The sequence below is a fragment of the Pelobates fuscus genome, chromosome 4 (genome assembly GCF_036172605.1).
Source record: "Pelobates fuscus isolate aPelFus1 chromosome 4, aPelFus1.pri, whole genome shotgun sequence".
NCBI classification, from domain to species: Eukaryota; Metazoa; Chordata; class Amphibia; order Anura; family Pelobatidae; genus Pelobates; species Pelobates fuscus.
In genome coordinates this window covers 231982127-231995082 of record NC_086320.1, presented here as the reverse complement: position 1 = coordinate 231995082, position 12956 = coordinate 231982127, and the positions used below count along the sequence as shown (strand labels likewise).

The following is a 12956-nucleotide window of genomic DNA, read 5'->3' as shown; positions in this document are numbered from 1 at the left end:
ACTCTAGTGGGGCAAATGGGAAGATTTGACATTATAAGAAACAACTCCAGGCAACTGTACCAAAATATTAAAGGGACACTCGAAGCACCAAAGTAACTGTAGCTTTATGATGCGGTTTTGGTGTATATATCATATTCCCACAGGCTCACTGCTCAATTTCCTGATATTTAGCAGTTAAAGTATGTTGTTTATGCAGCCCTTGCCACTCACACAAACTCCATGACAAAAATGTACAAACTGATCCTTAAGTTCGGTGTGTTCAAGTTAGAAGTTCAATAGTCGATACACCAAAGCTGCTTGCATATTGTTACATGCAAGCTAAACTTAAAGGGACACTATAGTCACTTGAACAACTTTAGCTTAATGAAGCAGTTTTGGGGTCTAGAACATGCCCCTGCAGCCTCACTGCTCAATCCTATGCCATTTAGGAGTTAAATCCCTTTGTTTATGAACCCTAGTCACACCTCCCTGCATGTGACTTGCACAGCCTTCCATACACACTTCCTGTAAAGAGAGCCTTTTTTAGGCTTTCTTTATTGCAAGTTCTGTTTAATTAAGATTTTCTTATCCCCTGCTATGTTAATATCTTTCCAGACCCTGCAAGAGCCTCCTGTATGTGATTAAAGTTCAATTTAGAGATTGAGATACAATTATTTAAGGTAAATTACATCTGTTTGAAAGTGAAACCAGTTTTTTTTTTCATGCAGGCTCTGTCAATCATAGCCAGGGGAGGTGTGGCTAGGGCTGCATAAACAGAAGCAAAGTGATTTAACTCCTAAATGACAGTGAATTGAGGAGTGAAATTGCAGGGGAATGATCTATACACTAAAACTGCTTTATTTAGCTAGAGTTATTTAGGTGACTATAGTGTTCCTTTAAGGACAACAGAAGGAAAAGAGAAACTCTCTGTATTCCACAAAGCTGTGCAGATTAGACTTAAAAGGGACACTATAGTCACCAGAACAACTACAGCTTATTGAATTTGTTCTGGTGAGTAGAATCATTACCTTCAGGCTTTTTGCTGTAAACACTGCTTATTTCAGAGAAAATGCAGTGTTTACATTACAGCCTAGTGATAACTTCACTGGCCACTCCTAAGATATCTGTTAGAAATCCTTCCTGGGTCATTGCTGCCTAAGATGCATCCAAACATTCAGCGTCTCCTCCCTCTGCATGCAGACATTGAACTTTCCTCATAGAGATGCATTGATTCAATTCATCTCTATAAGAATATGCTGATTGGCCAGGGCTGTGTTTGAATTGTGCTGACTCTGCCCCTGATCTGCCTCTTTGTCAGTCTCAGCCAATCCTATGGGGAAGCATTGTGATTGGATCAGGCTACCACTTCTGATGATGTCAACAGGCAGTGGGCAGGTCTAAAGGAAACAGGGACAAAGTAAGCAGCTGCAGACTTGAATACAAGTGCGATTTTACTATATTTAGGGAGACATGATGGGACCAGGGTGGCTAGATGGTGGTTTTAACCCTATTTTGAACCTGTAGTGCTCCTTTAATCAAATTAGTGGGAAAAAATATTGCTTAGCTGATATCGAACAAACTGCAGCAATACTGAAAGGGACAATCCATTACCCAAATATAAAAAAATGAAATACATACAAAATTACTGTTTAGTACATATACCCTAAGGCTTGCATTCAATTATGCCTTTTTCTTCTTGGGGTTAGATCTAAACACAATAGAAACATATACATACAATATGTGGAGTATCTCACACAAAGCAACGCAACAATAATTGGATAATACACAAGACGGGTTGATCTTAAGGAAAAAATAAAAATAAAATACTGGTGGAAATTTGTCTGTATAAAGAGCCAAAGATCTATACACATATGTATATTGTACTCACAAAGCTAGAGCCAGTAATCACTAGGCTTAATCTGCATGGACTCCTGCCCCCTCTTCTATATGCTGCTAGTCTGATGTTTCATCTATGCTAGAATAAGAATCCACCAACTGATGGTACTTTATTGCTTTAAGAAATAAATTTTAATATGAAAGACAAAAATCAAAAAAGTGAATAAAGGGTACAAGCCCTTACTGTTAGGTGTCCTTTTATTCACTTTTTGGACTTGTAAAAAGCTATAGATCTCTGGTTTGAAGCCTTTGCTCTCCCCTTCTTGTTTTCTGTGACTGTCCAATTACAGACTTCCCAATCCAACTCAATGAAAAGTCATTCCTAAGTAGGTGTTTAGAGCAATTGCCTCACTCTTGAGTTTAGCTCCACTGAGTTAAGCAGCCAGGGAGTAACAGGACTGGTTTTATGATTGACAGCCAGTGAGGTGTAACAAGGTTAATTAAAAAAAAAAAAAATTCTATTGAAATCTGCTCTTTTTTGTAAAACAAAGAAAAGAGGACATACTCTTCACACATAAGACCGCAGTGCTTTAGGGGTCTGGAGTGTCCCTTTGAATTAAACAATAAAATCTTTTTTTGACTGGTAACAATTTCCAGCAAATAGTATTTAGTATTCACAAAAGTTCACAAGGGAGAAAAATTATAAATTACTGACAAATAGTGATGTCCCGAATTGTTCGCCAGCGAATTGTGCGCTGTTCGGTACGCCCCCTATTCGTCATCATTGAATAAACTTTGACCCTGGCCTGTACCTCACAGTCAGCAGACACATTCCAGCCATTCAGCAGCAGACCCTCCCTCCCAGACCCCCCCACCTCCTGGACAGCATCCATTTTACATTCATTGTGAAGCTGCATTCTTAGTGAGAGTAGGGACAGTGTAGCTGCTGCTGATTTGATAGGGAAATTGATAGCTAGGCTAGTGTATTCAGTGTCCACTACAGTCCTGAAGGACTCATCTGATCTCTGCTGTAAGGACAGAACCCCAAAAAGCCCTTTTTAGGGCTAGAACATCAGTCTGCTTTTTTTTTTTTTCTGTGTAATCTAATTGCAGTTGCCTGCCTGCCGCCAGCCAGCCTGTGTGTCAGGCTCACAGCATATACTGTGCCCACTTGCCCAGTTCCACCACTCACTCACTGGTGTCACATTAGCTTGCATTTAAAGAAAAAAAACTTTTTTTAATGTAGTATAATAGCAGTCAGTTTCCTTCACTAGTGTGCGTTTCAGGGCCTGCCCAGTGCCACCACTCACTCACTGGTGTCACAATAGCCTGCATTTAACAAAAAGAAAACTTTTTGGACTGTAATATAATAGCAGTCAGTTTCCTTCACTAGTGTACGTTTCAGGGTATGCCAGGGCACAGTGTCACACCAGTGCAACTCATATCTGGTGTAACAGTAGTGTACATTTAAAAAAAAAAAAAAAAAATTTGACTGTAATAGATTAAATAGCAGTTAGTTGTCTGCCAGCGTGTGTGTCAGGCTCGCAGCGTATACTGTGCCCACTTGCCCAGTGCCACCACTTATATCTGGTGTCACAATAGCTTGCATTTAACAAAAAAAACTTTTTGGACTGTAATATAATAGTTTCCTTCACTAGTGTGCGTTTGGAATAAATTTGTTGGCGGCATTGCATTTGGGCAAGTTGACACATGTGCCGTGCATGGCACGTGTGTGTAATCTGATCGTACAACGCTTTGTGCATAAGTACCCAGGCTTACAGGACGTCCTTAAGCAGGCCAGGAAGGTGTGTGGCCATTTCAGGCGTTCCTACACGGTCATGGCGCACTTTTCCAATATCCAGCGCCGAAACAACATGCCAGTGAGGCGCTTGATTTGCGACAGCCCAACACGTTGGAAATCAACACTCCTAATGTTCGACCGCCTGCTCCAACAAGAAAATGCGTTAACAAATATTTGTATGACCGGGGTGCTAGGACAGCCTCGGCGGAGCTGGGAATTATTTGCCACGTTACTGGACGCTCATGCACAATGCCTGTAGGCTCATGCGTCCTTTTGAGGAGGTGACAAACCTAGTCAGTCGCACCGAAGGCACCATCAGCGACATCATACCATTTGTTTTCTTCCTGGAGCGTGCCCTGCGAAGAGTGCTGGATCAGGCCGTAGATGAGCGTGAAGAGGAAGAGTTGTGGTCACCATCACCACCAGAAACAGCCTTTTCAGCATCGCTTCCTGGACATGCGGCAATGCTGGAAGAGGATTGTGAGGAAGAGGAGTCAGAGGAGGAATGTGGCTTTGAGGAGGAGGAGGAGGAAGACCAACCACAACAGGCATCCCAGGGTGCTCGTTGTCACCTATCTGGTACCCGTGGTGTTGTACGTGGCTGGGGGGAAGAACATACCTTCAGAGAGATCACTGAGGATGAGGAACAGGACATGAGTAGCTCAGCATCCAACCTTGTGCAAATGGGGTCTTTCATGCTGTCGTGCCTGTTGAGGGACCCTCGTATAAAAAGGCCTGTACTGGGTGTCCACGCTACTAGACCCCCGGTATAAGCAGAAAGTGCCTGAAATGTTACCGAATTACCGCAAGTCGGAAAGGATGCAGCAGTTCCAAAATCAATTAAAAAGTATGCTTTACACAGCGTATAAGGGTGATGTCACAGCACAATGGAAATCTAACAGGGGAAGAGGTGAAAGTAATCCTCCTCCTCCCAAGACCACGCCGGCAAGGACAGGACGCTTTACAGACGTGTTGTTGATGGAGGACATGCAGAGCTTTTTAAGTCCTATTCATCGCCACAGCCCTTCGGGGTCCACCCTCAGAGAACGACTCGACCAACAGGTAGCAGACTACCTCACCTTAACTGCAGATATTACATAGTTACATAGTTACATAGTTAGATAGCTGAAAAGAGACTTGCGTCCATCAAGTTCAGCCTTCCTCGCACCTGTTTTTTGCTGTTGATCCAAAAGAAAAAAAAAAAAAAAAACACCCCAGTTTGAAGCACAATTTTGCAACAAGCTAGGACAAAAAATTCCTTCTTGACCCCAGAATGGCAGTCAGATTTATCCTTGAATCAAGCAGTTATTACCCTACATTGAAAGATTATATCCTTGAATATTCTGTCTTTGCAAGTATGCATCTAGTAGCTGTTTGAACATCTGTATGGACTCTGATAAAACCACTTCTTCAGGCAGAGAATTCCACATCCTGATTGTTCTTACAGTAAAAAAACCTTTCCTTTGCCTTAGACGAAATCTTCTTTCTTCCAGTCTAAACGCATGGCCTCGTGTCCTATGTAAAGTCCGGTTTGTGAATAGATTTCCACACAATGGTTTGTATTGGCCCCGAATATATTTGTATAATGTTATCATATCCCCTCTCAGGCGACGTTTTTCTAAACTAAATAGGTTTAAATTTGTTAACCTTTCTTCATAGCTGATATGTTCCATTCCTTTTATTAATTTTGTAGCCCGCCTCTGCACTTTTTCTAGTGCCATGATATCCTTCTTTAGAACAGGTGCCCAAAATTGCACAGCATATTCAATATGTGGTCTTACCAGTGATTTATAGAGAGGCAAAATGATATTCTCGTCCCGAGAATGAATGCCATTTTTCATGCATGACAATACCTTACTGGCCTTGGCCACTGCTGATTGACATTGCACATTGTTGCATAGTTTGTTGTCTATAACAATTCCCAAGTCCTTTTCGTGTGTTGTTATCCCTAATTCGCTTCCATTAAGGGTATACGTTGCTTGTGTATTCTTTACGCCGAAGTGCATAACTTTGCATTTTTCAACATTAAATTTCATCTGCCATTTGAGTGCCCAGTCCTCCAGTCTATCTAAATCCTTCTGCAGCAAAGTAATATCTTGCTCACATTGTATTATTTTACAAAGTTTTGTGTCATCTGCAAACACTGAAACATGACTTTCAATGCTGTCTTCAAGATCATTTATAAAAATGTTAAATAGAAGGGGTCCCAGAACAGACCCCTGAGGGACACCACTTGCCACCTCTGTCCAGCTTGAAAATTTACCATTAACGACAACTCTTTGTATTCTGTTTTTAAGCCAATGTTCTACCCAAGAACAAGCATTTTCATCGAGACCGATTTCCTTGAGTTTGAACACTAATCTTTTGTGTGGAACTGTATCAAATGCCTTGGCAAAATCCAAATAGATCACATCCACTGCAACACCCTGATCTATACTTCTACTTACTTCTTCGTAGAACGCAATCAAGTTAGTTTGACATGACCTGTGCTTCATAAAACCGTGCTGATTTTTGCTGATAACCATATTCTTCTCAAGGAATTCTTGAATATTATCCCTTAATAACCTTTCAAATATTTTACCAGCCACAGAAGTTAAGCTCACAGGTCTATAATTTCCAGGCAAGGATTTTGAACCCTTTTTGAATATAGGAACCACATCTGCCTTCCTCCAATCCTCCGGAACACTTCCTGAAAGAAAAGAATCTTGAAAGATTAAAAACAGAGGTTCACTTATTTCTACACTTAGTTCCTTAAGTACACGTGGATGGATACCGTCAGGCCCTGGAGCTTTGTTTATATTAACTTTCTTTAGTTGCTGCAGCACATTGTCTTGAGTTAACCAATTACAATTATTCTGCAAGTTTTTAGTAGCAATCATTTGCACATCTATTGCCATGGGTTCTTCTTTAATATATACGGAGGAGAAATAGTTATTTAGAATTCCTGCCTTTTCTTGGTCTTCATTAACTAACACCCCCGTTTCAGTTTTAAGTGTACCTATACTTTCATTTTTGGGTTTTTTGGAATTTATGTACTTAAAAAATGCTTTGGGGTTGGTTTTGCTCTCTTTAGCTATCATTTTTTCATTTTGAAGTTTAGCAAGTTTAATTGCCTTTTTGCACGCATTATATGCTTTCTTATATCTTTTATAAGATGCATCTGATTTGTCTGATTTAAATGCTTTAAATGCCCTTTTCTTATTTTTAATCTCTTGTTTTACTTCTCTACTAAGCCACATTGGTTTTAATTTGTTTCTTTTATACTTATTTCCCAATGGTACATACTGAGAAATGTACCTTTCTAATATTTGTTGGAAGATGATCCACTTATCCTCAGTGTTCTTTTCACTAAAGAGTTTATGCCAGTCAATATATTGTAAAGCTTCCCTTATCTTATTGAAATTGGCCTTTTTAAAATTATATGTTTTAGTATACCCCATGTGCTTTTGTTTTTTTGAGTTTATTTCAAAGGACACTATATTGTGATCACTATTTCCCAAGTGCTCACCTACTTGAATGTTGGTCAAAAGATCAACGTTGTTTGTTAAAACCAGGTCCAGACAAGCGTCCATTCTAGTTGGTGCTTGTACAAGTTGTGACATGAAGTTGTCATTTAACAAGTTTAAAAACCTAATTCCCTTTGCTGAGCTACTAGTCCCTATGTCCCAATTTATGTCTGGGTAATTAAAATCTCCAATAATTAAAGTGTTACCAAGATTTGCAGCTTTCTCAATTTGCTCAAACAGCTGTTGTTCCTCGTCAATATTAACATTAGGTGGTTTATAACATATCCCAACCAATAGTTGGTTTCCCTTCTTTTCCCCCAAGCAGATATTTACCCATAAAGCTTCCACATTTTCCTCATCGCATTCAATTTGCTTAAGATTTGGCTTTAAATCATGGTTGACATACAAACATACCCCACCACCCTTCTTGTTTTTCCTATCCTTCCTAAATAATGTGTACCCATTTAAGTTGACACTCTGAGGAGCAATGAACCCCTTGACTACTGGGTGTGCAGGCTTGATCTGTGGCCTGAGCTATCCCAATTTGCGATAGAACTTCTGGCCTGCCCCGCTTCAAGTGTCCTGTCAGAAAGGACCTTCAGTGCAGCAGGAGGTATTGTCACTGAGAAGAGAAGTCGCCTAGGTCAAAAAAGTCTAGATTACCTCACCTTTATTAAGATGAATGAGGGATGGATCCCGAAGGGACTGACAGTGGGCGATACATTCGACTAAAAATGGCCTGATGAGGGGGACTACTTAACACACCACTCCTATCTGGTGGCACATTAGATTGCACGCGCAGTGCCCCAAATTTGAAGTAGGAGGACCGACCAAGCATCTTATTCCATCTCCCGCTTCCTAAAATCGATGCCTTATATACACGTCCCCTGATAGGGGACGTAACAGGGATTAAACTGATAGGAATAGTACTACTTAACACACCTTATAATAACGCAGAGAGAGGCAATGCAGAGAGAGGAGTCTGAAGAAGAGGAGTCAGAGGAGGAAGGTGGCTTTGAGGAGGTGGAAGACCAAACACAGCAGGCGTCCCAGGGGGCTTGTTGTCACCTTTCGGGGACCCTTGGTGTTGTACGTGGCTGGGTGGAGGAAGAGACCTTCAATGACATCAGTGAGGACAAGGAACGGGACATGGCTAGCTTGGTATCCAACCTTGTGCAAATGGGGAGTTTGTGGTTGTGCAAATGGACTGTTTGCGGTTGTTTGCGGTGCGTTAAACGGGGAGTTTGGTCTTTCACTGTGAAGCGGGCATAACCCTTACACTACCTGATCGATACAACATCATACCTGATGTTTTAAAGCAGGTTATTCTAAACAATTAAGGAATGTTAGGTGATTTATGCCCTTTATGGATTAAAACCAGTCTCTGCATCAACTATGTAATTTTCCATGGGAGTTTTGCCATGGATCCCCCTCCGGCATGCCACAGTCCAGGTGTTAGTCCCCTTGAAACAACTTTTCCATCACTATTGTGGCCAGAAAGCGTCCCTGTGGGTTTTAAAATTCGCCTGCCCATTGAAGTCTATGGCGGTTCGCCAGGTTCGCCCGTTCGCGAACATTTGTGGAAGTTCGCGTTTGCCGTTCGCGAACCGAAAATTTTATGTTTGCGACATCACTACTGACAAATCTTTAACATCTCTGTTTATGTCTTTTAGCTAAATACAAACTCTATCACAAAATGTGTTTGTCTAGATTACTTTTTTTTAAACCTTTCACTGCTTTATAGAATGGTCATAAAACTAAACTTCATCCTTCATTCTATAAACTGGCCTGCTATGCAGAATATCAATTGCTTTTTATCACTGGTCAATTTCTTACACTATCACTGAACTATTATGATCCATTCTATATTTATGCTATCTAATCTGTTTGTTTATTGAGACCAGAAATCTTTACTTATCATGTAAGCAGTCCTTCTAAAGTCAATTCACAGTCATTGTTTTCTGCCAGAAACACTATTACTGAAGAACACTATTTCAAGTTAACCATAAAAAATGTCAATAAACATAAATGTTGATATGTTGTCCATGTGAATAAATGGCCCTTACAAAACAAATGTAAATCATATTAAAACACTATGCAGACTAAACAAAATCTATTGGACAGCAGCAATTTGAAATTTATTGTGCTGCAGCAATTTGAAAAATTATTTTAATTTACTTGACTTCTACAGTAAAATACTGTACTTTTAAATGACATACATATAATTTTACTATCATAAGTATTACTGTTTATTTTACAATGCTAGAAATGAAAATAAGAGAAGTAGCCATTCTCTGATTGCATTGTCTTTACACCTGTCAAATGTACTCCTCAATGACACCTTTTACTCAAATATATTGGATAAATGAAGTAGATATTCTAATGAGCAGCTTGAAGGTCCCTCTAGTTTGGCAAGCATGGCTAAATAATTCACAATAGCTAAATGGCTAAATAATTCACAATATTCCAGTTAGGACAGGTTAAAATAAAGGGATACTCCAGGCACCAAAATAACTTCATCTAAATGAAGTTGTTATGATATGATGAGGCCCCTGGAGGCACTCTTACCTCAAGTGGTTAAACATTCTCCAATGGTTTAACCCCAAAATTGCTTGCGGCGGCAATGTCCACTTCCCACCAGGCTTCTGATTTTTGGTACCCAGCTTCTGATTTAGGAGGTGAAGAGTGTTGCTGAGCAGGGGCAGGGCTGATTGGCTGAGAGCGATCAGCTAATGCTCTCAGCCAATCAGTGACTCCTCATTCACAAAACTGGCTTGGAAAAGGTACGTTTCTTTCCAAGACAGTTTAGGGAATACAAAGTCACTGATTGGCTGAGACCACTCTTAACCAATCAGCGGCACCCCTACTTGGCTGCTCTGAAAATTCAGAAGCTGGATGCCGCCAGGGGGGTAGTGGACGTCGCCATGGAGAGAACTTTGAGGTTAATTAATTTAAGAATGGTTTAACCCCATGAGGTAAGAGTGCTGCCAGTGGCCTCTTCGTACCATAATAACTTAATTTAGATTAAGTTGTTTTGGAGTGTCCTTTTAATGGATGTTTTTACCAAACAGTCAATTTGAAAAATCTTTTGAAAAATTTTAACCAAAAGAGAAACAGTTTAAAAAAAATAAACTTATGGCTTTTTAAGTTGGATAATTTCTTTAGTGAAAATATCCCCTTCATCAATTCTGCAGATGCCATATTCATTTGACTTGTAAATAAATAAATATATATATTTATATTCTTTTATATGTTTTTCTGGTTTTTTTTTTTTAAACAGTGGGATGGTGTAGGGCCCCTTCCTGATTGTGCAGATCCACCAAAAGGAATCCAGATGCTATGGCATCCATCAATAGTTAAACCCTACCTCACACTTCTATCTGAGTGCTCAAACCCTGATACCCTGGAAGGTGCAGCTGGGGCATTACAGAACCTTGCTGCAGGGAGCTGGAAGGTAAGAATGCTAAGTATTGGATTTAAAGTTATTTTCTTGCTGCCATTACTGTTTTTTTTATAAATAAATAATAATATAAATAATATTGTAAACATTACTGTTAGGAGAAAATGTGTGTTAAAAACTAACCATTCCTTATTTTCTATCGATCTAACGTGCATGGCGAAACCTTTATCCAACACCCTAATTAGGGACTTATGGAATAAATGCTAAAATGCTTTATGTTATTAAATATAAAAACATATCAAAACGGAGTTAAATCAAGAGTACTTAATGAATAATAATGGTAAGAAATATCTGTTTGCAATCATGGCTTATCTGACATTTTTGTTTGCATGAAACTGTTTTTTCTTAGATCTGAATAGTGTGTAGACTTAGACTTAGACTTTTCTGACACCAAGGTAATAACTTGCCAACATCCAGTCCACAGAACAAAAATATACAGTATAGCTCTGTCAATGAGACAAGCATACAGAGCCAGTGCAAGCATTTTTTTTTTAATTCTTTATTTAATTGTGCATTTAGGGTACAAATAGGCAAGCAATGCCCCAACAGCTGTTGCTAGCTTAGCATTCAACATTAGTAAACATTTGTTGGCATCTAAGAACATAGCACTTTTTATATTTTTGAGTACATTATACCAGCCATATTTAGGTGAAATCGATCATTAAGCCCCTTGTGGGTGTGGTAAGAGTGGGAGTCAACTTGGTGGTACCCACAGTGGGATTGTGCCTCCTTCCCATAGACTATGTGTTTGGCGCATTAAAGTTGGATACCTGGAAGGAGGGGGGGGGTTAGTAGAAGTTTGTGAGCGGCAGTGATTACTCGGCCGTGCAGTATGTTGGGCACCGGTTATCAAGTGTCAGTGCGTCTTCTCTTTGTGTGTGCATATTTCTCGCTTATGATACAGCTTGGTTGATCGCCTATCAGGCTATTAGGCTTTGAAAGTATATTACATGTTGCGCAACATGAAAGGAAAAGAAAAAGAAAAATTAAAAATAAGGAAAGGAAACGTAAATAAAGGATAACATCAATGCATATAAAATGAAACATTCTCTAACTGTGGTGGACATGGTGTTTGGTGATGGTGGAAAACATAAGTCCCCTTGGGTGGTTCAACTTCTGCTCTATCAGGTGGGTGAGCTATTAGGTGAGACTCTTTGTTGCCCTCTTGGGGTAAATTCACGAATGGTGGCCGGGTTCACACACACACGCGTGCAAACAGACACACATACATACAAACAGACACACACATACACACAAACAGATACACACATACATACAGATACACACATGCACACAGATACACACATGCATACATACAGACACTTACATACACACAGAAACATACATTCAAACAGACACATACAGACAGACAGATGCATACATACATACATACATACAGATACAAACATACAAACAGACACATACATACAAACAGACACATACATACAGACAGACACATACATACAAACAGACACATACATACATGCACATTTTGTATGTGTTTCCTACCTTTTGAGTGCAGGAGGCTGGCTCAGGCTGATGGGAGTCAGAGCTCCCACTCTGACTCCCTCCTTTTCTTCTCCTCCTCCTGTGTGGCGCTCGGTGAATGCTGGGAGGAAGGGACCGTTTGTCACTTCCTCCCAGCATCCTGACATCATCACAGGGAGCACGGTCACGCTCTCAAAGTGGTCGGTTCCTTGAAAATCCATCGCCATCGGGTGGCCCTTAGAGCATTGACCACCCGATGTGCCTCCACATCGCATGGCTCGCAGTAGTTCCACATGGGCTGCACGCACCACGGCAGCCAGAGGGCTAAAGGGGCAGCTGCTTTGGGCCCCTTAAGACTGACTGGTCCCAGGGCAGCTGCACCTTTTGCCCGTGTTAAAGACGGCCCTGGGTCCAGTGATGTCACATGGTCATATGCATTTGCAATTTAGTCTTCAATGCATCCCTAATAGAGATGTCCCGAATAGTTTGATGGCGAATAGTTCCTGGCGAACATAGATTGTTTGCGTTCACCACGGATGGCGAACATATGCGATGTTCGGTTCGCCCCCTATTCATCATCATTGAGTAAACTTTGACCCTGTACCTCACAGTCAGCAGACACATTCCAGCCAATCAGCAGCAGATCCTCCCTCCCAGACCCTCCCACCTCCTGGACAGCATCCATTTTAGATTCATTCGGAAGCTGCATTCTTTTTTTTTTTGGACAGAAGTGTGTTATATTTGAGCATGCTAGGCTGAACGTGCGTATATCATGGCTAGTTGCACTGAGGGTATGATTATATAGCAGTACATTGTTGTGAAAGATGGCTGTCATGTTTAGGGTGTAGCTTGCACGTTATCAACTGTGTATTTATATCAGCCCAAA

General features: G+C 40.5%; 1 protein-coding gene across 8 annotated transcripts in view; it reads left to right on the top strand.

Moving 5' to 3' along the window:
• CTNND2 (catenin delta 2) overlaps nucleotides 1–12956 on the top strand; it is a 1082982-nt gene that overhangs the window by 914640 nt on the left and 155386 nt on the right. For all 8 annotated transcript variants that reach the window (XM_063451948.1, XM_063451945.1, XM_063451947.1 and 5 more), the window contains one exon: nucleotides 10403–10576. In XM_063451948.1, coding sequence (XP_063308018.1) covers nucleotides 10403–10576 — 174 coding nt within the window. The remainder of the gene's footprint in view (nucleotides 1–10402; nucleotides 10577–12956) is intronic.